The following is a 23,164-nucleotide window of genomic DNA, read 5'->3' as shown; positions in this document are numbered from 1 at the left end:
AGTGTTAATCAGGAAATCTGCATATATCTGGAAATCAGAATACATATTTCTAAATAACCTACAGGTTAAAAGACAGTTTCATAATGGAAATTACCTTGAACTGAAATATAACAAAAATACCACATTTCAAAACTTGTGGAATCAAGTTACATGATGCTAAATGAAAACATTTTAGCCTTTGAAATGCATCAGTTGGGGAAGAATAAAGGCTGAAAATGAACGGAGCTAAACATTTATCTAAAGAAGTTAGGAGTCAGCGCCTGGCTAGCTCATTCGGTAGAGCATGAGACTCTTAAAGAAGTTAGGAAAAGAAAATAAAGAAGTTAGAAAGAAAAAAAAACAAAAAACCAAAATAATCCTGAACGAAGCTACAAGAATTAATGACATTAAAAACAGAATAATGGGGGGTGCCTAGGTGGCTCAGTCTTTTGGGTGTCTGACTCTTGGTTTTGGCTCTGGTCATGGGCTCAGGTTCCTGAGATTGAGCCTCACGTTGGACTCCACAAAGCGGGGAGTCTGCTTGAGGATTCTCTCCCCCTCCCCCACCTCTTTCCCCACTTGCAAGCACACTCTCTCTCTCAAATAAATAAATCTTAAGAAAAAATAAAAATAAAATTAATGAAAAATTGATTATTTGAAAAGACATGTAAGTGGTAGAAAAACTACATATGCATTGCTTTGATAATTAAAAAGTCAATAAAGAAAATACAGGTAAAGATCTGTACATTACTCACTTTCTTCTTTATAAAAGTGAGAAAATGATACAACTAAATATCCAAAACAAGGGCCTGATTAAGTAAACTGATTTAACACCACAGCTGAATTTTATTCATGCATTAACTTTTAAAGACATAGAAAAATACTTATTACATATAGCATTGAGTGAAATAAGTGTACAAAATTGGATGGTTAGTATGATCTTAACTTTTTACAAAAATTCATAGAAAAAGCCTATAAAAACATGTTGAATGTGAATAATGTTATAGATTTATATAGATATATGAGCTATAGATTTATGGGTGATTTTCATCTCTTTATACTTTTCAAAATGTGTACTTCTTAAAATTTCTAAAAATGCTGTTTTATACTTTTAAATTAGAAAGTGAAAAAATTTTAAAAGAGCCATTCCTCTTCTCTTCCCAGTCTTTAGTTCAGTTTACAGTAAACCTTCACTTAGAGACACCCTAAGTCTGGTGGAAACCAGAAATCAACTTTCATGGGAGATGAGTTGCAGTGCTCTGTCTAGGCTTATGGGTATGCCAGTGATGCTCCGAGAACTGTTTATGTTCTTCATAATCAAATGAAGTTTCCAGTTTCATTATTTACCTCCTACTAGGATCTTGCCCCAATATGCTAATACTTGGAGGTTTTTGTGTTTTGCTTATTTTGGTTTTGCTAAAGTTAAACCAGTATCCCATTACATTTTCTATCGTGAGTAATACTACTAAGCTGCACATTGGAATTACGGACTATTTGTGTGATTTACAAGGGGTAGTATATGCTTTATGAAAGATAATGACTTAGAAAGTTTGGCCTACTACATCTTTAACAGGGTTGTTTTGTGCTCTGTGATTATTTAAATTTTATATTGATTTCTTTAAGATAGAGTCTCTTTACTTTAGAAATGGTTGAAAAGTTTATGTTGATGCTTGGTAGTTATGAAACAAAAGAATTTGGGTTGTCTAGCTTATTTAGTAGAAAGACTGGGGTATTGAACTGAGTTCAAATGAGTAACTCAAACTCATGAAGCAGACATTCCAAAGCGCATATGTTTCCCTTGAAAGTCAACAAAAAATAGACATATTTTAATAAATCTAATAATAATAATAATAATAAATTTATTAGTAACTCTCTACATCCCTTGACTGTCTTTCTACAGAAAGAAGCAATTCCGGTATCTGCTAGAAACCAAAGGAAAAAAACCTGGTCTCGTCAATGAAGAAAACAGTGATAGCAAAAGACTTGTAGGAGAAAACACAAACCGAGCTACGCTAAATTATACCACAAGAGACTTTTATAACGAAAGGCTAGAGGTAAAACCACTATCAGTCTTTGGCATCTGGTGCCTGGATGTCTCCCACCTGGCATGGGACTTGGCAGTGGTACATTTCTCCCTTTACTCAGTGAAGATAACTTGTTTGTGTCCTGGAAAGTTAGCCAGCCTTATGTTAGGTACAGCTGAAGACAGTAAGCACCATGGCGTTAGGAAGAAGTAGAGTCCATAGTTCCAATATCTTTATTTCAGCAGGGAAAAAAAAAATGTTTCAAAGAAATCTGTACCAAAAATTTAGACCAAAGTGGACCAAGGGTTCTGATCTGCCTGAATTAAGACAAGAGATGCAGGCTTGCTGTGAGTCCTTAACTGGCCCATGTGAGGTTGTGTCCTTGATGTTCTCAGTCACTGCTTTCATTCTCCTACTGCATTACCTTCTGCATCCTTAATCATGGGGTATCATTTTAACCTGTTCTGTTTCCACTGTAGCTGCTTAGCCAGAAAAGCTGGAACTAATTCTTTACTTCTTTGTTCAGAGGTTTATTGGAGGGATACAGTGTTAGGGTGCCGCAGGAGCTACAGGAAGAAAAACATGTAGTGCCTGCCTTGATGGAACTCATAAGAAAGCTGAAGAAATAAATCCTTTAAATAACAATAGAATGTGAAGGTTCTGCAAGAGATTTTGAGGGGACTGAAGGGCAAAAGAGCAAGACAAAGACAGCAGGAAGCGCTCACGGACTGAGCATCCTTAACTGATGTGCAAGGCACCGTGAGTTATATATATAAATAAATATATATATTTATATAACTCACACAGGTTTTATATATGTATTTTATATATATGTATATGTGTGTGTGTGTGTGTATACATATATATATGGCAGTGAAATGGCCGGGCAAGTGGTTTTCAGATGTTTTTAAACAGCCATGGGACTCTTTATTCAAACCACATTGTAGCTGAAACCCAGTATATCAAAACAAAGCAAAAACAGCAGAGCAGCTGTTGTTGTTGAGGGGAAGGAGGGCTTCAGAGCTTCATTTGAGGATTGTCTAGTCTTTTCCTTTCTCCTCATCTCACCCTCAATCCTGAAGCACCTCTTTGGAACCAGAGAGGCTCTAAGGATTACAGCTTGAAAAAAACCTTGAAAACACAATGCAATTGATGTTTAATGGCATCCTAAAGGATGTCCTGATTCTGCTTTAAATTATTCGAGTACAAAAAGTACTGCTTCATGAGGGAGCTTTTATCACTGAACAATTCTGTTGGTGAAAAAAATTCTTACCCATGTGAAGCTGAAATCTGCTTCCTAATAACTTCTAATTCATGACCTAGGACCACCTTATGTAGAAAAGAGAATTTGTCTCTTTCTCAAGAAAACTCTTCAAATACTTGAAGTCAATACCTTGAAATCCTCCCCGACCCTAACATTCATGCTTTTGCTCAAAAATCATGTGTTAAGCACCTGTCGCACAGATTACTTGGGCTGTAAGAAGTCACTGTCCTTATCCTCACGGATCTCACATCCTAATGAGGGAGCCAGACTTATACAGGGATGGTTATAAACCAGTATATAAAGAGAGTATGGGAGGAGTATCTTATCCAGGTCAAGGAGGCTTTCCAAAGAAGAGCTTCCTGACACCAGTCTTAAATGATAAAGTGTAGCTAGATAAAAGGAAAAAGAGAAATAACACAGTATGAAGAAAAGACATAGAAGCACAAAAAGAAACAGAGAGAGCCAGGAGCTATGAGCAATTCACTCTTCAGAAGCACAGAGATTGGGGTGGATGGTGTTAAAAGAAGGGACGAGAAAGGTAGTAAGTGCTATATGAGAGGATTGAATTTAATCTTTGGCTAATACGGACTTCCTGATGTGGCCAAAGGAGGAAAATGAAAGCCAAACTGACAGGATTGTGAGTCTTTGTCTTCTTGAACCAACTCAGTTCCATGAGTCAAAAATTAATACTAATTTATTTTATAAATTAATATGTATAAATTTTATTATAAATTAAAAATTATAATATATTATATTATTTATTATTTATATTATAGATTATAAATATTACTATTGTTTATATAAAATTAAAATTAAAATTATTATAAAATAAATTTTATTAATACTAAAGACATTTAGAAAAATATCAAAGAGCTGCATGCAAAACAAGAATAATTTCACAGAGAAATCAACCAACTCTAAGGAAGAGACAATTCCAGTGATTTTTTTTTTTAATTATGCAAGAGTATTGCAAAAGAAGAAAATGTTTCCATTTTTTTTAAGGCAGATACCATAATATTAAATCTGAAACCTGCCAGCATTGGCACAGAAAAAGAAAAGCCAGACCAAAAACCCAAGAATATTGATGATGCAAAAATATTTTTAAAAAAGGAAGAGTATCAAGGAGACCACAGCAGAACATTAAATGAATAACAAAACATTACAGCCAAGTGTAGTTTATTTTAGGAATGCAAGGAAGATTCCTCTCAGGAGATTGGTCTAAGTTGAAAAGTTGTGATTATTTCTTTAGACATTGAAAAAAAGGCATTTCACACAATTCCACATCCATCCTTAATTTTTTTAAATCAGCAAATAGGATAAATAGAAAATGAAGAGCAAATGTCATGCTTGGTGGGGAAACTCTAGAAACATTAGCATCAATGATAGGCAGAATTCTGAGTAAGATGTCCTCCCTGATTCCTACACCCTGGTATCCCTCTCTTCGTGCAGGTAAAACCTGTAAGTTGCTTCTAACCAATGGAATATGGCAAAGGTAAAGGGATTTTGCAGATACAATTCAGGTCTCTAATCAGTTGACTTTAGTTAATGGAAAGGGAGATTATCCTGGATAAACCTGACCAGGTCCTCTAAAAGAGGATTCAGGCTACTGCTGGCCTTGAAGAAGTAAGCCACCTGTGTGAGAGGGTACATGGCCAAGAACTGCAAGAAGCTTCTAGGAGTTGACCGCAGCCCCCTGCTGATAGCCAGCAAGAAACTGGGGCTTTAGTTCTATGACTGCAAGGAACTGAGTGCTGTTCAAACAAGCACCGGGTCTGGAAAAGGACCCAAGCTTTAAAGAGGAACAGAGCTTGGCTGACACCTTGACTACAGCCTTGTGACATCCTGAGCCAAGCACCCAGCTAAGCTGTGCCTGGACTCCTGGTGCATGGAATCTTGAGATGACATACATGTTGTCTTAGGCCACCGAGTTTGAGGTAATATGCTGCACAGCAGTAGAACCCTAATGCTCGCTGAAGTCAGTCTCAAGACAGGGGTGTCCAGTATTGCCATTATCAGGTATCCATACAGACAACACAAAAAGGCAAGAGGAAGAGATTTGTGGTAACTTGAAAGGAAAGGCGTGAACTTACTACTTGGAGACAATAGTATTGAATCTCCGGAAATCCCAAGATAATTAGTTCAGAAACTATAAAAGCTATAAGAAAATTCAGTAATGGGGCAGAAATCAATAGTTTCCATGTAAGTAAATAACAGAAGAGACCCAGCTCTCAGCAGCAACACAAAAAGATAAAACACCTAGTAATAACTAACTAATAAATAGGTATGATTTCTGTGAAGTAAGCTTTAAAACATTAATGAGGCACACCAAAGATTTATACAAATGGGAGAACCTACCATGTTTTGGATAAAAAGGATCTAAAGCAAAATGTCAGTTTTCCTTAAGTTAATTTAAAATTTTAATATGATCTCAATGAAAATGAAAATGCCAAAAATTTTACTGAGGGTTTTTTGAGACTAGTTGATCCTATCATACATATGGGGAAATAAGCATAAGAACTCTGAAAGAGAAGAATATTGAGAATACTAGTGCTACTAGCTATTACGGTATATTATAAAGTCATATCAGTTAAAACGGGATGACCATAAAGAGATAGTCTAATGAGATAGAATGGAAAAGTGAACTGTACCTGCAAATATAGAAGAGAATTTGTTACTATGATAAAGAATTATCTCAAGTCACTTGGACTATCCAGTAAATGATTTAGGAATGATTAGGGAATGGGGGAAGGGGGTGGAAAGCTAGAGTCAGACATTATATCTTATATCAGCATAAATTCCTAATGGATCAGAGATTTTAAAGTTTATAATAAAAGTATAAAGGTTTTCAAGAAATCTTGGAAAATGTATGTGTGGTGTTAGCATGAAAAAGACCTTCAGGGAGCTAGAATAAGCAAAGACAAAAAAGAAATGAAAAGATGCTTTACAACTAACCTCCCTGAATGATAAAGAACTTTTAGAAATCGGTAAGAAAAGGGGCTGATAACCTAATATAGGCTATGTTTCCTATTTGAAAATAAATCTAAAGTAATACGCCATTTACCTTAATAATAAATACTGTATAACATAAATAACAAAATATGTATAAGCCCTCTATGGAGAAAATTATGAAATTTTATTGAAAAACTTGGAAGAAGAACTAAATAGATTGTTCATATCTTTCTACATAGGAAAGATTCTTCCTAAATCCATCCATGAATATAAGGCAGTTCTAATAAAAATTTGGACAGGATTATTGTAGAATGTCACCATCTGATCCAAAAGTTATCTGATAGAGCAAACAACCCAAAATACACTAGAGTAAAAGTGGGGAGAACTTGCCTCACCAGATGCCAAGTATTGTAAAGGTGTAGTAATGAAGGCAGTGTAGGAATAGACAAATAGACCTGAGAACAAAATTGGGGATATAGATAGGCAGTATTGCAGACTGGTACAGATAATTTAATAAACATACTGAGGAAATTGAATAGCAAATCAGAAATACATATTGAACCCTTTACTTCACACCATACAACAAAAATTAACTCCAGATCAAATGAAAACCTAAGGATGAAAAGCAAAACTTCAAAGTTTTCATTGAAAAAGTAGGTGAGAATCTTTATGAATAGATTGAATATTCATATTCAATGAATAGATTGATTGAATAGACTGTGATTTTCTAACACCTGAAGGGCACAAACCAGCAGAAAAAATGTCATACATTTGACAATCAAGATCGTTGTTTTTTAAATAGGAGTAGTTTCAGTGGAGTCATATAAGCAGTGTTTCAAGGTGGTTTGATCAGTAAATAAGCAATCAAAAAGTCAGGACAGGGAGTGTTGACTCCTGTTTTGAGAAATGTTGAAGGGAGAAGGAATCTGAAGCCACATGATATTTTGGAAGAACACTTGGCCACTAGGAGATCTGGATCTGAGCCCCTGATTCTACCACTTACTTCCTGAAAGACCTCGCCCTAGTTCCTTAATCACTCTCTTGACTTACAGTCTAGCTTTCCTTCGTTTAGACCAAGCTTCTTACCTCTTGAAAAATATTTCAGTCTGCAGCAGAGAATGTTCAGTCAGTCTCTCTTTTCGGTGCATCCCGAGTGGTTGGGAATTGTAGTGAGCTCCTCACAAATCTGGCTAAGCAGACCCTTCCATTATACATATGACACGTATAATTATATGACAACATGTACAATTCTGTTGCTTGGTGGCTGCTCATGCATGCTCCTGACTCGTTTTTAAAAAGATCTAAGATGGATGTAGAGTCAGAGGGCTGAAAGGGACTAATGATTCCAGTCCTGTTCTTAGACAGATGAGGAGAACTGGAGACTAAGATGAACTACTCAGGATCACTCTGTGAGTTACTGGCAGAGCTGCCTCTAGAACTCAGATCTCCTGATTACTGACCTTGGGACGCTCTCCAAGTATATCATGTCCTTTCTGAAGTCTTTCTGACCACAAAGGGCTCCCTCTTTCTGAACACTGATTAGATTTGCTGTCTAAACATCTCACAGCCCTTAGTTACTGTTTAATAATTTTTAGTTAGCTTTTCATATGTGTAGGCATCTCTACAACAAGACTGCAGGTCCTTCAAAGACTAGGTTAGAGTTTTCTCTGGGTACGTATTAGTAGATGCTGTGTAATTCTGAGCAAGTCTCTTAACTTCTGCTGACCTTAGTTTCCCATTTAGGAGATGGAGATATGGCTTGGACCCCAGTACAAGTACCATTATAGCTAAAATCGTTCCACAACAAATCCTACCTTTGACCTACTTTTTTTTCCCAAACCATCTTCATGACAACAAAGTTTTAGTTCAATGAGATAAATAATATTGTACAGAGTTCATCTCCTCAGGATTGAACTTGTATAATACTTGCTTTATGAACCCCACAGGGATGTTGTGGGATAGGAAAAAAATAAGTATATGAAAGCATTTGAGAATGGAAAAAGCATTATTCAAAGAGCAATAACTCCTTGACGGGTCAGGGCAAGAGAGGTATCTCTAATGTGCTTTTAACAGGATCATTCTGGACAGGCAGAGTGAGTCGTCCTGGCAGATACCTGATGAGTTCAGAGTCTGCTTCATGGAGATGGGAGTAATTGGCTTGGAGGAAAGAAGAAATGATGAAGTAAAACTGCTTTACAACAGTTACTGAATTAAGGGTTATTATGGCAGATGCAATTCTGTAGCAACATGTTCATAAAGAAGTAATGGAAGAAGCTATAGCAAGAAATTTTAAAGCACCAAAAATTGCACTATGCCAATTACAAAAAGTTTAATTTGTATTATGTATAATTTATTTAGCAAAAATACATCCTTTAAAAATTCTTTACATTTTTGTTACTCCTAAATTACTATAAAAATTTTCCAGTCTTACTGCGAGGCTTTTCCTTTTTTTCAAAAACTCAAAATTGTGGTGCTCCTGGGTGGCTCAGTCAGGTAAGTGTAAAACTCTTGATTTCAGCTCTGGTCACGATCCTGGGGTTGTGGGATGGAGCCCCACATCGGGCTCATGCTGGAAGTGGTGCCTGCTTAAGATCCTCTCTCCCTCTGCCCCTACCCCTCTCTAAACTAAATAAATAAATAACTCAAAATCGTGTTTTAAGAAACTCAGCAATGCGTAAAAGAGGCATTCACTAAATATGCCGTGTGCCTTCTATATGTGCAAATGCATTGCACGTTGTAAAATATCGCTCGTTTCAGGTATTGATTGATCTCTGGTGATTCACACTTGTCTGTCTCCCTGGTAGTCCCTGTATAGCCCAGATTTACTGAGTGTTAAAAGGGAACAGCTCAATGCTGTTCTCATCAACAAGCTAACTTAGTGCAGGTGACTAAGTCCCAGACCATATTTCAGAGTTAAAGAAAGATTCATCAGAGAAGTAGCCAGCTGGAACCATTTGTTATTTATCGCCCATCACAATCTGTACATGTTTTTATGCGAGCTCAATTCGTGACCAGTTGTTCTTAGTGCATGAACTAAATCAGGTCAGCCTGTTGACCCCTGAATGGTGAGTGATTATTTAGAGAAATCTTATATGTCAGAAGAAAATTTTCCAAACTAGGCCTTTGTTAGGGAAACTTAGTGACAATTGGGACTCATCTTGAATTTACATTAATTAATCAAGAATCTAAAACATGTTTTGTTGTTTTAAAAAGTGTAAAAATTTGGAAAAGGAAAAGAAATAGAAAAAAAGAGGGAAAAACACTTATGGTCGCACAGTCGAAAGGCAATCTTAGGATACTTCAATATATTGTCTTCTAATAATTTTCTGTATACTTTTCCTAACTTTTTAATGAAAATTTCAAACATACAGCAAAGTTGAAAGAATTTTACAGTAAATGCCCATACACACAATACTAGATTCTGCTATTAACATTGTACTATAATGTCCTTGCTTTGTCTCGTATCTACACATTGACACATCCTCTCTCATCAATCCACCTTATATTTTTTAATTCACTTCAAAGCAATTGCAGACATTAGCATGCTTCTTCCTAAGTAATTCAGCATGTGTATCATTAACCAGAGTTCAGTATTCAATATAGTTTCTTCTTTGGGAGTAATACTTACGTACAATGATACACAAATCTTAGGTATACAATTGCTAAGTTTTGACATGTGTATAACCCAACCTCTATCAAAATTTTATTTTGTATTTTTGTTTTCCCATTGACCATTGAATTTTATTTTCCTTGTTATTACAAGTCTTTATAAATATAATTTTAATGATAATGTCTGATGATAATTTAAATTTAACCCTTTAATTAATCCTGAAATTATTTTGGTATTTTGATTTGGGTTGGAGGTTTGAATAGATTCTTTTCTAAGAAATTAAACCTATCGTGTCATTGACATTTATTATTTCTTACCTCCTTCATTGATGTGAATTGCTTTCCTATAAATTTTTTTAAAGATTTTATTTATTTATTTGACACAGAGAGAACACAGCGAGGGAGAGAACACAAGCAGGGGAAGTGGGAAAGGGAGAAGCAAGCTTCCTGACTAAGCAGGGAGCCCTATGTGGGGCTCGATCCCTGGGATCATGACCTGAGCCAAAGGCATACACTTAACGACTGAGCCATCCAGGCACCCCGGTTTCCTATAATTCTGATTGTCTGATCTATTCCATTATTTTTTCCATATATACTATGGCACTTTCCATCATCTTGTTTCAGTACTCCTCACAAGTATGAATAGCCAAAATAAATGTTGAGTTCTTAGATTGAACACATGGCTTTGTTTCAGCCTCTAGGATGAAACTGGGGCCTAGTGCCTGAGTAGCTTTAGGCCCAAAACTTTCCTTGTTGTGTTTGGGACCCAGATTTTTCATGTGCAGACTTTCAGACCCAGAAGTTGAGTGGGAGCATTGTTTCTCTCAAGGCCAAGTTCTGGGTCTTAGGCTTATGTATGTTTCCTCTTCCTTCTTATACACTTTCCCCAAAATTTGTCCAAATGGTCTAGACTAATGAATCAGTATAGCGCTACTACACAATTTCCTAAAATACAGACTGAATTCAGAGGATGGTATTTCAAGTATGTGTATAGATATTAACTGACCTTATTCCAATTAAGACTGTCAGTATCAGTGCCCTGATACAGTTACCACTAGATGCCATAAATCTGTGCATTCATCTGTCTTGTGTGAGCTTAACTCCCTTAACTGAGAAGGGAGAAAGTCTACCAACAGAGAAGCAGTAGTTACAATTCAGGTGATTCCAGAGCTGTCTAACAGAGACAGGAGCGGACTGCGAAGTAAAGAGCTCCTCGTTGCTGTCTGTACTCACGCAGAGCTTGATCATGTCAAGAGTGTCTAGGGGAGTACTTGTCTTTGAAGGGTGAGGCTCAGAACAGATGCTTTCATGTTACTCTGGCTCAGGTAAATGTTCCTTTATCTCTTGGATTAATTATTCGGTGCAAAATTTTCCTTTTTTAACAGGAAATAAAGGAAAAAAAGAAATTCTGCAAGATGTATATGGAGGACCTTGTGAAGGAAGCCACGGAAATCAACATGAAAAACGAAGCCCTGCAGAAGCTTTGGCCACAGATGTTCATTGAGCTTGTTAGGGACGCAGTCATAGAAATCCGCAATAAAAATTCCTACATGAAGCTTTGCCTACAGCAGATAACTGACCAAAAATAGAAATGGCTTTAGTTACAGTTGATTTTAGCACTTTTGTGTTTTTGAAGGTTGAAAACAAGTAGGTTAAACATGTTGAAACAACACTATCCTACAACCTAGAAAGCCTAGCATCAAAACACTATTGCCTACCATTCCCGTAGTTAAAGGTTGGAAGGAGGGAAGGAAAGAAGGAAGAGAAGAAGGAAAGAAAGAAGGAAGGAAGAAAGAAAGGAGAGGAGAGGAGAGGAGAGAAAGGAGGATTAGCTTCCTACTTCAGCAGCCAAACAACCTCTGGGAACTAAGCCTTCTTGAGAGCTCGCTGGGCCCTGTGCTCGCACCGCTGTCTCCGGCTCTCGCTTCGCCCAGCGCCCCTGCTCTAGCCCCAAGCACGGAGTGCTGGCTCAGGTTTCAGCATGAGTTGCTTCTACCTACTTGCAGCTGAGAATTTCCAATTATTTCCCTTTTTATTTTATGTCATGATTTCCAAGCCAAATACACATTCTTTTTTATGAGTGAAGAATAAACTTATTAATAAATTAGTAAAAAAAAAGTGCGTTGGCCTCCTTCATCTGGTCAGAAGTGTCATATTGTATGTTCCTCTCTAGCTGGGTGGGAGCCCTTCTCTTCACTTAAGTAGGCAGAGGCTCCATCCTTGCAGGGATGCATCCTTAGGGCACCACACGGGGCTGTGGGCGTCACTGCGGACACAAAAGATGAACGTGAGTACAATGGGGGGCAGAAAGAAAATGCTTAGTGTGAGTGAAATGCAGTCACAAGTCAGAGAGTCTGCTTCTCTGAAAGGTGTTCGTTTCTGTTAGCTGTTCGGGGGCTCTGTCTTCAGGTAGGCACGCCTCCCTGTGCCTCGGGAGTATTAGGGATTCATGGGTGAAAGGTTCTCATTTTTCTCATTCCCTTTGAAGATCAAACAGGTAAATACGATGCAGGCAGGGGTTTGTCCTCGTTCACGCTGGTGGGGAGAGTGTTTCGAGGCCATTAGCATAGCTGGACATAATACAGCTTCAGTTCAACCACCTCACAGGTCACTAAATAGGAATTCGACTTGCTCAGATTTTGCCACACAGCTTTCCGGGCAGCAGGACCGCCAGGAGGTGGGACAATGAGAGCGGAAATTGCAGGACACCAAAGTCATACAAAAATGCTTGGAAGGAAGCTAAGCAAGTTGTGCAGTCCTCAGGCGCTCCCCCAAGAAGGAGTGCTCAAGTTTAGGTGGTTAATGTTCCAGAATTTGACCTTTTAAGTCCCACTTCCCTGGGTTTGTGCCTTCGTTCTTAAGCTACAGTTTACCAGCCTGAGGGCCATCTGAACCACACCGGCCTCATGATACAACCTACCTTAAACAGTGTTGTGAGGAGCAAATGACATGATGCATGTAAAGCATTTATCACAATGCCTGGCACACAGCGAACACCAGTAAATGAAGCTATTCTTCCAGAAACAGGTTGAACGACAGAACTGGTTCTCCTGGACAGGAAGTACTTTTAGTTTCTTGATGATCCTTAAGCCTTTTGAAATTAAAACATGAACCATCTCTCATCTGGCTGGTAAAGGGTGATTTCTCTCGGGTGGGGGGGGGCGGTTCTTGTTTGATATGGAAATGAGATCCCACCTAGAGGGAGACAAAGAAGAGAGGAGAGACAAAGATGTCTTGTTCAAGGGCTTCCAGTAAATAGGAAAAAGCCAGAGCTTGTGATCCCTTAGGCATGTGGAAAGCTTGCTCACTCGAGTTTTTGCAGGTGAATGATCTCCGGCTTCCTGAATGCTGCCTCTTCCCTAACTCTCCCATCCCTGATGCTAAAGGCATCTATCTGACCCTCATATTCACATGCATTCTTGGCTCTCCCCAGTTATTCTGGGAATTTGAGGAACCGTGGGTCAGCACTCAGTGACTTGGCAGCAAGCCTGCAGCCACTGCTGGCTCTAGCCAGACCTAGTAGTAGGGTTTCTGTCTTATTCCTGAAACCAAATTGTTTAATGCTCGAGCTCGAGTCACCTGGTCTCTCATCCCTTTGTACCTCTCTTGCCTGCCCCCACTATCCATAGTAGATGAATTTCTACTTCTTGAATCCTGCTTTTGCCTGGTCCCAAACTCCCAATGGCTATGTCCTCCCATGTAATTACTATCTCCTCCAGCTCAACTTCTTTCCAAGCCGTTTTGCTTGCTGGAGTTCCTAGGTGTAGATAATGAATCTACTGGGCGTGGAATAATCAAGTGAGGGTACAATGTTGTTAGTGGTGATTTCCTAGAACCAGTTGTCCCCTCTACTTGGAGTTTCCTAAGGGTCTTTGGGAAAGGAAAAGAGATGCACACCCCACGGCCTGAGAGTATCTGGGTTAGTATGTGCCGAAGGATTGCTTTTTTCCAAAATCGAATCTCAGGCAGAAACAGAATATTGTGGTTGCTTCAAAAGCAGAAATGTCCAGTATCCCCCATTTGGGGAGACATTGCCTGCCTCCCCACCGCCCCGCCATGTCTGGTTCTGCAGTTAAATGGTTAAATACGCTGCCAGATCTGGGGATGGTTGCTAAGTGTGCCATTGGATCTGAGGCTTCTTAACTGTGCTATTGTCTGAGGATGGTGCTGGTCTCCGCCTCCCGCCTCCCGCTTCCTCAGCTTCACTCCCCTGAAGGCCTGACAGGTGACAAGTCTTACTCTGCTTCCGGGCTATTCCTGACCAGGGCAGGGAATCCACCGGTATTCATGTTCCCCTCCCTTGGTTAATAATGGTGATCATAAAAACGACTAAGACTGATGAATATTTTGTATTACTAAGCCCTTTGCATGCGTCATCTCATTTAATCTCCCAGTGTGAGTCTATGATACCTACACCCATTTAAATATTTGAACACTGAGGCACAGAGAGGTTGAAAACCTCAACTAAAGTTATTTGAACCAATAAATAATAGCTAAGACCTGCTTTCAGAGCCACTGCTAGTTTTAAGGATCTCACATCTGAGTAAAATTAATGAAAGAGTGAAAAGAAAGGAAGGGAAGAAGAGGGAAAGAGGGTGGGGGCAGGGAGGACAAAAGAACAAAGGAAAGAAGAACCTGTCCAGTCAGCACGGCAAAATGCAAAACAGAACACAGAGAGAGTGCTCAGGAAAATACTAAGTTTAAATCTTGAAGAACAAAGGTTAGTTTTTGTAACCTGCTTTTCTGGGTCAGCTGGAGATGGAATGGGTGCTCTTGCCAAGAAGTTCAGAGCCAAGTTTGAAACGCGATCATAGCAACTGTGGTGAACCAGTATTGATGGAATATTTGTTTATCGTTGGTCCTGATTTTCTACTTCTGTTTATGTTTTTCCGGCTCATCGTGTGTCTTTTGTTGCAAGCTACCTTGAGTCCTCTGTGGAAAGAGGGTAAGGATATATATCTAAAGTATGCTCAAAGCCCCCAGGAATAAATGACCCCCGTGGTTCTTGGGCAATAGGATAGCTTGCAGTTTCTCTTCAGGAGACAATGAAACTGTTTATCCATCCTTCACACCAATCCCTCTAAGCTTGACTCGGAGAGTTGACTTCTTCTCTTTGTTTATCTTGAAATATTTCAACATGCAGAAATGCATGTAGAGTAGTAGTATCTCAAATAAATACCCTGTATCTACCACCAATCATAAGAGATATTAATATTTTTCCACACTTGCTTCAGATTTTAAAAAATAAAACATTGGAAGTAAAGATGGAGCCTCTGGGTACTTCGTGCCTTCCCTAGAGGTAATCACGATTCTGAACTCAAACCTCCTTATTCATTCATGTTTTCATACCATCTGTATTTATGCATTTATGCATGGGGAGTTTATTGAATACATTTTTAAATATTTTCAGATTTTAGAGAAATAGTATCATGCAGTGTGTATTTTTCTGTGCCTTCTTTTTTCCCACTCAGTTTGGGAAACTAGGGAGTAGCCGTAGGAGCACTACTCAGAAGCATAGCTGATGGGAGTAATCCTATGTTTTGTTTGTTTGTTTTATTGCTGTTTGATATTCAGTTGTATGGCCAATATGGAATTTGCACATCCATTTTCCTGTTGGTGAGTATTGAGTGATTTCTAGTTTATAACTATTACATACTGCCTTGACTATACTTAAATATGTATGTTTTGAATATACTTTGACTATACACGTGAGTTTAGGAGGTACATAATTACTAGTGGAATTTCTGGGTCGGAGGCACACACTCAACTATATTGAATACTGTCAAACTGCTCTCTGAAGTGATTTGTGTCAGTTCACATTCCCATGGCAGAGAATACAAGTTCCAGTTGTTCCACAACCACAATGACAATTAGGTTTTCACATTTGCAGTCTGATATATTACGTGAAAGATGTGTGTACTTGAGAGTGGCCGTTATGCCCAGAACAATCTCATTCAAAGGCTTTTTTAAAAGATGAAATTTAGGTACAATGAAATTCACTTACGAGTTTAATTTGATTGATTTTGAACATTAATCAACATCCCAAATAAGATACAAAACATCTTAATCATATCAGAAAAATTCTTCTAGTCAATGCTTGTCCTCCCCACTCAAGCAACTATTTTTCTTTCACTGTTGATTAATTTTATCTATTCTAGAACTTCAGTAAATGTAACAATATAGCACTTACTTTTTTGTATGGGGTTGTGTTTACCCAACATAGTGTTTTTGAGAATGACTCATATTGTTTCATGCATCCATGATTGGTTATTTTTTATTCCATAGTTTGAAGATACAACATGATTGTCCATTTTATTGTGTTGTTTCTAACTTAACGGCTATTATGAATAAAGATATTTTTGGGCACCTGGGTGGCTCAGTGGGTTAAGCCTCTGCATTCGGCTCAGGTCATGGTCACAGGGTCCTGGGATTGAGCCCCGCATCAGGCTCTCTGCTCAGCGGGGAGCCTGCTTCCCTTCCTCTCTCTCTCTGCCTGCCTCTCTGCCTACTTGTGATCTCTGTCTGTCAAATAAATAAATAAAATCTTAAAAAAAAAAAAAAAAGAAAGACATTTTTTTATACAAGGCTTTTTGTTCAGTAGACCTGAACATTTTAAAGGTTAACTTTATTAGGAATTGCTATACATTTTAATAAAAGAGTTGTATAATTTTATACTCTCTCTAGCAATGTGTAGAGAGTTCCAACCACTCCACAGATTTGCTAACATTTGTTATTATAGAGTTTTTTTGTTTTAGCTATTCTAGTGTGGCCTTTTCAGCCATCTTTATTTATTTTATTTTATATTTTATTTTTCCGGATGTCTACTGCTGTTAATCACATTTGTGTATGCTTTTTGGTCATTTATTTATCTTTTGTGAAGTAAATGTTCAGGTCTGGTACCCCTTTTTAAAATTTGAGTTGTTGGGTGCCTGGGTGGCTCAGTGAGTTAAGCCTCTGCCTTTGACTCAGGTCATGATCTCAGGGTCCTTGGATCGAGCCCCACATCAGGCTCTCTGCTCAGCAGGGAGCCTGCTTTTCTCTCTCTCTGCCTGCCTCTCTGCCTACTTGTGATCTCTCTCTGACAAATAGAAAAAATTTTAAATCTTAAAAATAAATAAATAAATAAAATTTGAGTTATCTTTTTATTATTGAATTATATGAGTTATTTATATGTTCTAGATATAATACTTATGTTTTGAACTATGATAAAGTTCAATTCATCAACTTTTTTATAGCAAGTGCTTTGAAATGTTCTTTCTGAAATGGCTTGCCTGCCCCAAATTTGTAGAGATATTCTCCTCTGCTTTTTTCTAGAAGCTTTATAATTTTAGCTATGGCCCTTCTTGAATCAATTTTTGTGAATGCTGTGAAGCAGTGGTCGAACTTCATTTTCTTTTCCATATGAGAACCCAGTTTCAATGCAATTTGGAGCAGAGTGCCTTTCCTCCATTCAATTGCCTTGGCAGTTGTTTTTGAGAATCAGCTGACCTGCATACATGTAAATCTCTTTCTAAACTTACATTATTTTCCATTTTTCTTTTCTTTTCTTTTTTTTTTTTTTTTTAAGATTTTATTTATTTGACAGAGAGCACAGATAGGGGGAGCAGCAGGCAGAGGGAGAGGGAGAAGCAGACTCCTTGCTGAGCAGGGAGCCCGGTGTGGGACTCCATCCCAGGACCCTCAGATCATGACCTGAGCTAACGGTGGCCACTTAACTGAGCCATCAAGGGACCCCTTTATTCATTTTTCTATTCTTACATGAATACCACACTGTCATGATTACTGGATTTCTCTAGTAAGTCTTGAAATCAGGTAACTTAACTTCTTAAACTTTGGTCCTTTTACAAAATTCTTTTAGTGAGTCTAGCCTATTGCATTGCCATATAAATTTAAGAATCAGTTTGCCAATTTCTATAAAAAAAAATGACTTTGGGGTTGATCATTGGTATTGTATTGAATCAGTAAATGAATTGGGGGAGATGAACATCTTAATAATATTGAATCTTCCAATTCATAAATGTGAGATATATCTTCATTTATTTAGATCATTTTTTCTAGCAAAATTTTGTGGGTTTCAATTTAAATTTTATGCTGAAATAAATTTGTTCCTAAGAATTTCATTTTTTTTACATCTTAAAGGTATTTTAAATTCTCATTTCTAATTTTTTTGCTAATACATAGTAATACAATGTATTTTTATTTACAGTTGATCCTCACTATTTGCAGATTCTGTATTTGCAAAGTCATCTCCTTGCTAAAGTTTATTTGTAACCCCCAAATCAACACTCATAGTGTTATCATGTTCATTCACAGACGTGAGCAGAGTGGTGAAAACTTTGAGCCATTCTATATGAGCACATGTTTCCAGCTGAGGTCAAGGAAGACAACATTTTTTTTTTCCGGTTGTGGTAATATAAACAAGTGTCCTTTTCATGGTGTATTTAGTGTCACCTTTGTTACATTATTATGTTTTTTGAGGGTGACTTTCTTATTTAAAATACCCCCGAAGGACAGTGCTGAACTGCTTCTTCATGTTTCTAAGCACAAGGAGGTTGTGATGTGCCTTACAGGGAAAACACATGCATTAGATAAGCTTCTTTCAGGCTCAAACCCAGGACCCTGGAATCACGACCTGAGCTGAAGGCAGATGCTTAACAACTTGAGCCACCCAGGTGCCCCAATAGAACAATATCCTTCAGTAGATTTTATTTGCTTGTATTTGTTTAAAGGTATTTGTGTCTACGTTTATTAAAGGTATTGGTCTGCAATATTTTTTCTGGTGCATATTTTTCAGGTTTTGATATTAAGTTTAAGCCAGCCTCATAAAACAAGTGGGAAAAGTGTTCCCCCTACTCTATTTTCTGAAAGAAAGGAAGAACCATAACTTTTGAAATATATTATAAATTTCCTTGTGATTTATTCTTTGACTCCAAGGTTATTGAAGTGTGTTGCTAAGTTTGTAAGTATTTGGTCCCGTTATATGAGTAATACACCTTTCCGTGTCCCGTTAGCATGTGTGTAACATCACCAGTATCGACATCTGAGCCAAAGTTTGGCTCCATCTTATTTCTGAAACGCGACTATAACGTCTGTTTATATCAACTTAGGTCAAACTTCTTAAACATTTTGTTCAAATCATCTATCTTTTTCTTTTTTCCCTAACCTTGGACTATCAATTATTGAAAGATTCAAAAAGTCCCACTAAGATTGTGGTTTTGTCTATTTCTCTTGTGTGTTCTAATATTTTTTTGCTAGATGCATTTAAGGGCATGTTTTTAGATGCACACAAATTAAAAATGGATCCGTCTTACTGGTGAGATGATGTTTTTGACATTATGAAGTAACTCTCTTTCATATCTAGAGAAAATTTTTTGCCTTGAAGTCCATTTTGTTCAATATTAGCTTTCTTTTTATTAAGATTTGAATGAGATTTTTTATGCTTTAATTTCAACCTTTCTATATCCTTGTGTTTTAGGTGGTGTGTTACTTTTAAATAGCATATAATTTATATTTCTATCCAACCCAACAATCTGTCCTCTTAATTTTTTTTAAGATTTTATTTTTATTTATTTGACAGAGATCACAAGTAGGAGAGATGCAGGCAGGGAGAGAGAGGAGGAAGCAGGCTCCCCGCGGAAGCAGAGAGCCCGATGCGGGACTCGATCCCTCGACCCTGAGATCATGACCTGAGCTGAAAGCAGAGGCTTTAACCCACTGAACCACCCAGGCGCCCCTTAATTTTTTTTTTTTTAATTTCATTTACTTCTTTGCCAGAGAGAGAGAGCACAAGCAGGGAGAGTGGCAGACAGAGGGAGAAGCAGGCTCCTTGCCAAGCAAGGAGCCTAATGTGGGACTTGATCCCAGGACTCCAAGATCATGACCTGAGCCAAAGGTAAACACTTAATAGACGAAGCGACCTAGATCTCCCCAATCTAGCCTTTTAAAAGGTCAATTTTGCTCATTTACATTTGCTATAATTACAAAACTAGCTTAGTTTAAATTAACCACTTCACTTTGTACTTTCACTTATTTCACCTATTCCATGTTTTGTAATTTTTTTTCCTTTTCAGTTGCTTCCCTTTGAATTAGTGGGCATTTTTTTTTAAAGATTTTATTTATTCATTTGACAGACAGATCACAAGTAGGCAGAGAGGCAGGCAGAGAGAGAGAGGGGGAAGCAGGCTCCCTGCTGACCAGAGAACCTGATGCGAGACTCAATCCCAGGACCCTGGGATCATGACCTGAGCCGAAGGCAGAGGCTTTAACCCACTGAGCCACTCAGGCATAGTGGGCATTTTTTAACCATACATTTTCCCTGTAGGATTTAGAAGTTATACACTCTGTTTCTATTTTTTTAATGATTTCCACAGAACTACAACATATAATATAAACATATTTGATATTTACATAATAGATAATGAGCTGAGAGCAAGGTATAAAAATATCACCGGTTCAATAATCCTATATAGACGTACTGAAAGTACACACTTAATATGCACGCTTTTATTTTTCATCTCTTTATGTCAAATCATTTTACCTGATTCCATTTGCCAGCATATTCATTTTCTTATCCTACATATGCAAGGGAATCATCTCACTATTTAGTCGGTTATTTGCATTAATTTAATATGTTCATCCTTATTATTCATCCTTCAATAAACCATTCTGTGATTTGAAGCTAGACACATCATAACAGAAGTGATAAATATGCAAATTAAGGAAACTCACCCTTGGATAAGTATTTACTAGGTACTTATGAGTAGACGCTAGGCTGTGCTGTGGCTAGAGATATAAAAGTGAGCGATAATAGATGCAGCCTCATAAAATCTGTAGTCAAGTGGACAATAGAGCGTGAACGCTAAGAAGCTATGTTAGCTCAGAGGAATTATCCTGACTCATTCTGAGCAGAAGACAACTGATCGGAACATAGATAATCTTTAAGAATATAAAAATGATGGGGCGCCTGGGTGGCTCAGTGGGTTAAAGCCTCTGCCTTCGGCTCAGGTCATGATCCCAGGGTCCTGGGATCAAGCCCCACATCGGGCTCTCTGCTCCGCGGAGAGCCTGCTTCCTCCTCTCTCTCTCTTTGCCTGCCTCTCTGCCTACTTGTGATCTGTCAAGTAAATAAATTAAAAAATATTTTAAAAAAAAGAATATAAAAATGAGAACATTTCTATTCATCTGTGAAAACAATTAGTTTTATGCTCCAAATTTGTGGAATATATATAAAGGCAAGTCTTGGGATGCCTGGATGGCTCAGTCAGTTAAGCCGCTGCTTGGGCTCAGGTCATGATCCCAGGGTCCTGGGATCGAGTCTCGCATCGGGCTCTCTGCTCAGCAGGGAGTCTGCTTCTCTCTCTGCCTCTACCTACCACTCTGCCTGCTTACGCGCTCTCTCTCTCTCTCTCTGACAAATAAATAAATAAATAAAATCTTTTTTAAAAACCTCAAAAAATAAAGAAACAAAAAAAAACAAGTCTTAAAGTGTTTTTGACCTCTCTGAAACTACCAAACTATCTGCAGGCCACTCCTTGATGCAGGGATCTAATAGTGGTCTAGAGGAAATGTTTTAAGAAATAAACATATAGTTGTGTTTCTTTAAATTTTCCTCTCCAGCAGAGTTCTGGCTGGTGGGACTGACTTCATTTCCTTGCTCCAGGATGGGCCTGGATTGGCATAAACTGGTTAATGGAGCTACGTGCCTCTTGCTACAATCATTCTGTACTGAGTAAGGCCTAAGCCCATCAACATATGGAATCTCTCTAGCATCAGTAACTGGCTTAGGTAGGACCAATTAGAGAGAAGCACCCGGGTGGTTTTATTTTGTTGATGTGTTGGTTTGGAATAGTTGGAAACAAGACAGCTCTCTCTCTTCTGCTCTGAATACAAGATGTAAGAATGTGAAGCCCGCAGCTTCTGCGACAATTTAATACCATGACAGAAACCAGCCACACCCAGAGGGGGAAAGCTCACACACTGAAGAGAAATGGAAAAGGAGTCCTGCTCAAACCATGCTTGAAGGGTTCTCTACTATTGAACTTTTTCTCTGTTGAGTGGCCTGAGCCAGGCAAAGGCTGGAGTCTGGAGTAATCTGAAGGTTTACTCACTCATGTATCTGGTGGTTGCTGCTAGCTACTGACCAGGGCATCCACTGGGTGTTGTGCAAATACCCACATATGCCCTCTTCGAGTGGCTGGCGGCTTCCTCATAGCAGGGGCGCTGGTTCCAAGAGCGAGTCCCCCATGTTCTACAACTTTTCTGATTTTGTTTTAGAAGACACACAGCATTACTTTCAGATCTGTGATCACACAGATTCAGCTCTGGACCAGTGGCGTATCAAAGTCATATTGTCTGAGAAGCACGTAGAATGGGAAATAATGTTGCAGCCATTTTGAAAACTCTCATTTGCCCCACAAACCATGCTACTAGACTCTAAGGGCTTGGACATTTTGTCACATTTCCTTTTAACTTGACATTTAGCCTACCTGGCTAAACCATACTCAGCCTTCTCTGGGTGAGGCGTCCCTATCAACACGCACACAGCAGCCTGTATATATGTAATAGGGTTGACTTATCACTTGCCTGCCTATGTCCTCCACCAGTCTGAGAGTTTCGTGGCCATGTTTGTCTTCATGTCTTCATGGCTGTGTCTCCAGCATATATAGCAAAATATGTAGATGAGTAATAAATCTTTATCTAGGGCTTTGTGTAGGAAACCAGTTTCATTTAACTTGGATCCCCATTTTAGCAACAGCCCCCTGCTTCTGACTTTTCATATCCTTACATCCTGCGGTTTTGAGCAATTTGTGCTGACACGTCTACGCACCTTCGAGATGCGAATTTCAGACTTTTATAAACCAGGCAGCGGAACACATTCTGAGCTACCTCATGGTGGCTTTGCTTGGCAGCTCATTGTTCGATCTTATAAGCATCACCCTTTGTGCACAGCAGAGTGAGTGGAAAAAGGAAAAGTACCTAACTCTAATACTACTGACAAGAAGGGAAACCCCACAGCTACTGGGACAGAGGCAAGATGGAAACCATTAAGCATGATGAAAATGCTGTAAAGAACAAGGAAAGGACAACATGTAAAGAACAAACTTTCATACAAATGCTGAAATGCTGAAAGAGATCTTCAACACTGCAGATTACATCCAGTAGCTGAATTCACAAAGCCTATTAGTCTCCCACACTTCTCTTGACTAAGAAACATCTCCCTTCCTCTCATTGCTTTAATCTTTGTGTCCTTCTTGCTTGTTTCTGAATGTCTCTAGCCACTGACTGTCTTTCTATCTCAGTCTTTCCAAACCTCTGTGACTTTTTTTTTTTTTTAATTGGG

At 38.3% G+C, this 23,164-nt stretch overlaps 1 protein-coding gene across 4 annotated transcripts in view; it reads left to right on the top strand.

Moving 5' to 3' along the window:
- LRRC49 (leucine rich repeat containing 49) overlaps positions 1-11,943 on the top strand; it is a 160,380-nt gene extending 148,437 nt beyond the window's left edge. For all 4 annotated transcript variants that reach the window (XM_082733857.1, XM_082733856.1, XM_082733858.1 and 1 more), the window contains 2 exons: positions 1,880-2,033; positions 11,211-11,943. In XM_082733857.1, coding sequence (XP_082589983.1) covers positions 1,880-2,033; positions 11,211-11,414 — 358 coding nt within the window. In that variant the 3' untranslated portion in view covers positions 11,415-11,943. The remainder of the gene's footprint in view (positions 1-1,879; positions 2,034-11,210) is intronic.
- The last annotated feature ends 11,221 nt before the right edge of the window (positions 11,944-23,164 follow it).

This window comes from Mustela nivalis (assembly GCF_964662115.1).
Source record: "Mustela nivalis genome assembly, chromosome: 6".
NCBI classification, from domain to species: Eukaryota; Metazoa; Chordata; class Mammalia; order Carnivora; family Mustelidae; genus Mustela; species Mustela nivalis.
This window is presented reverse-complemented; position numbering and strand designations above follow the sequence as displayed.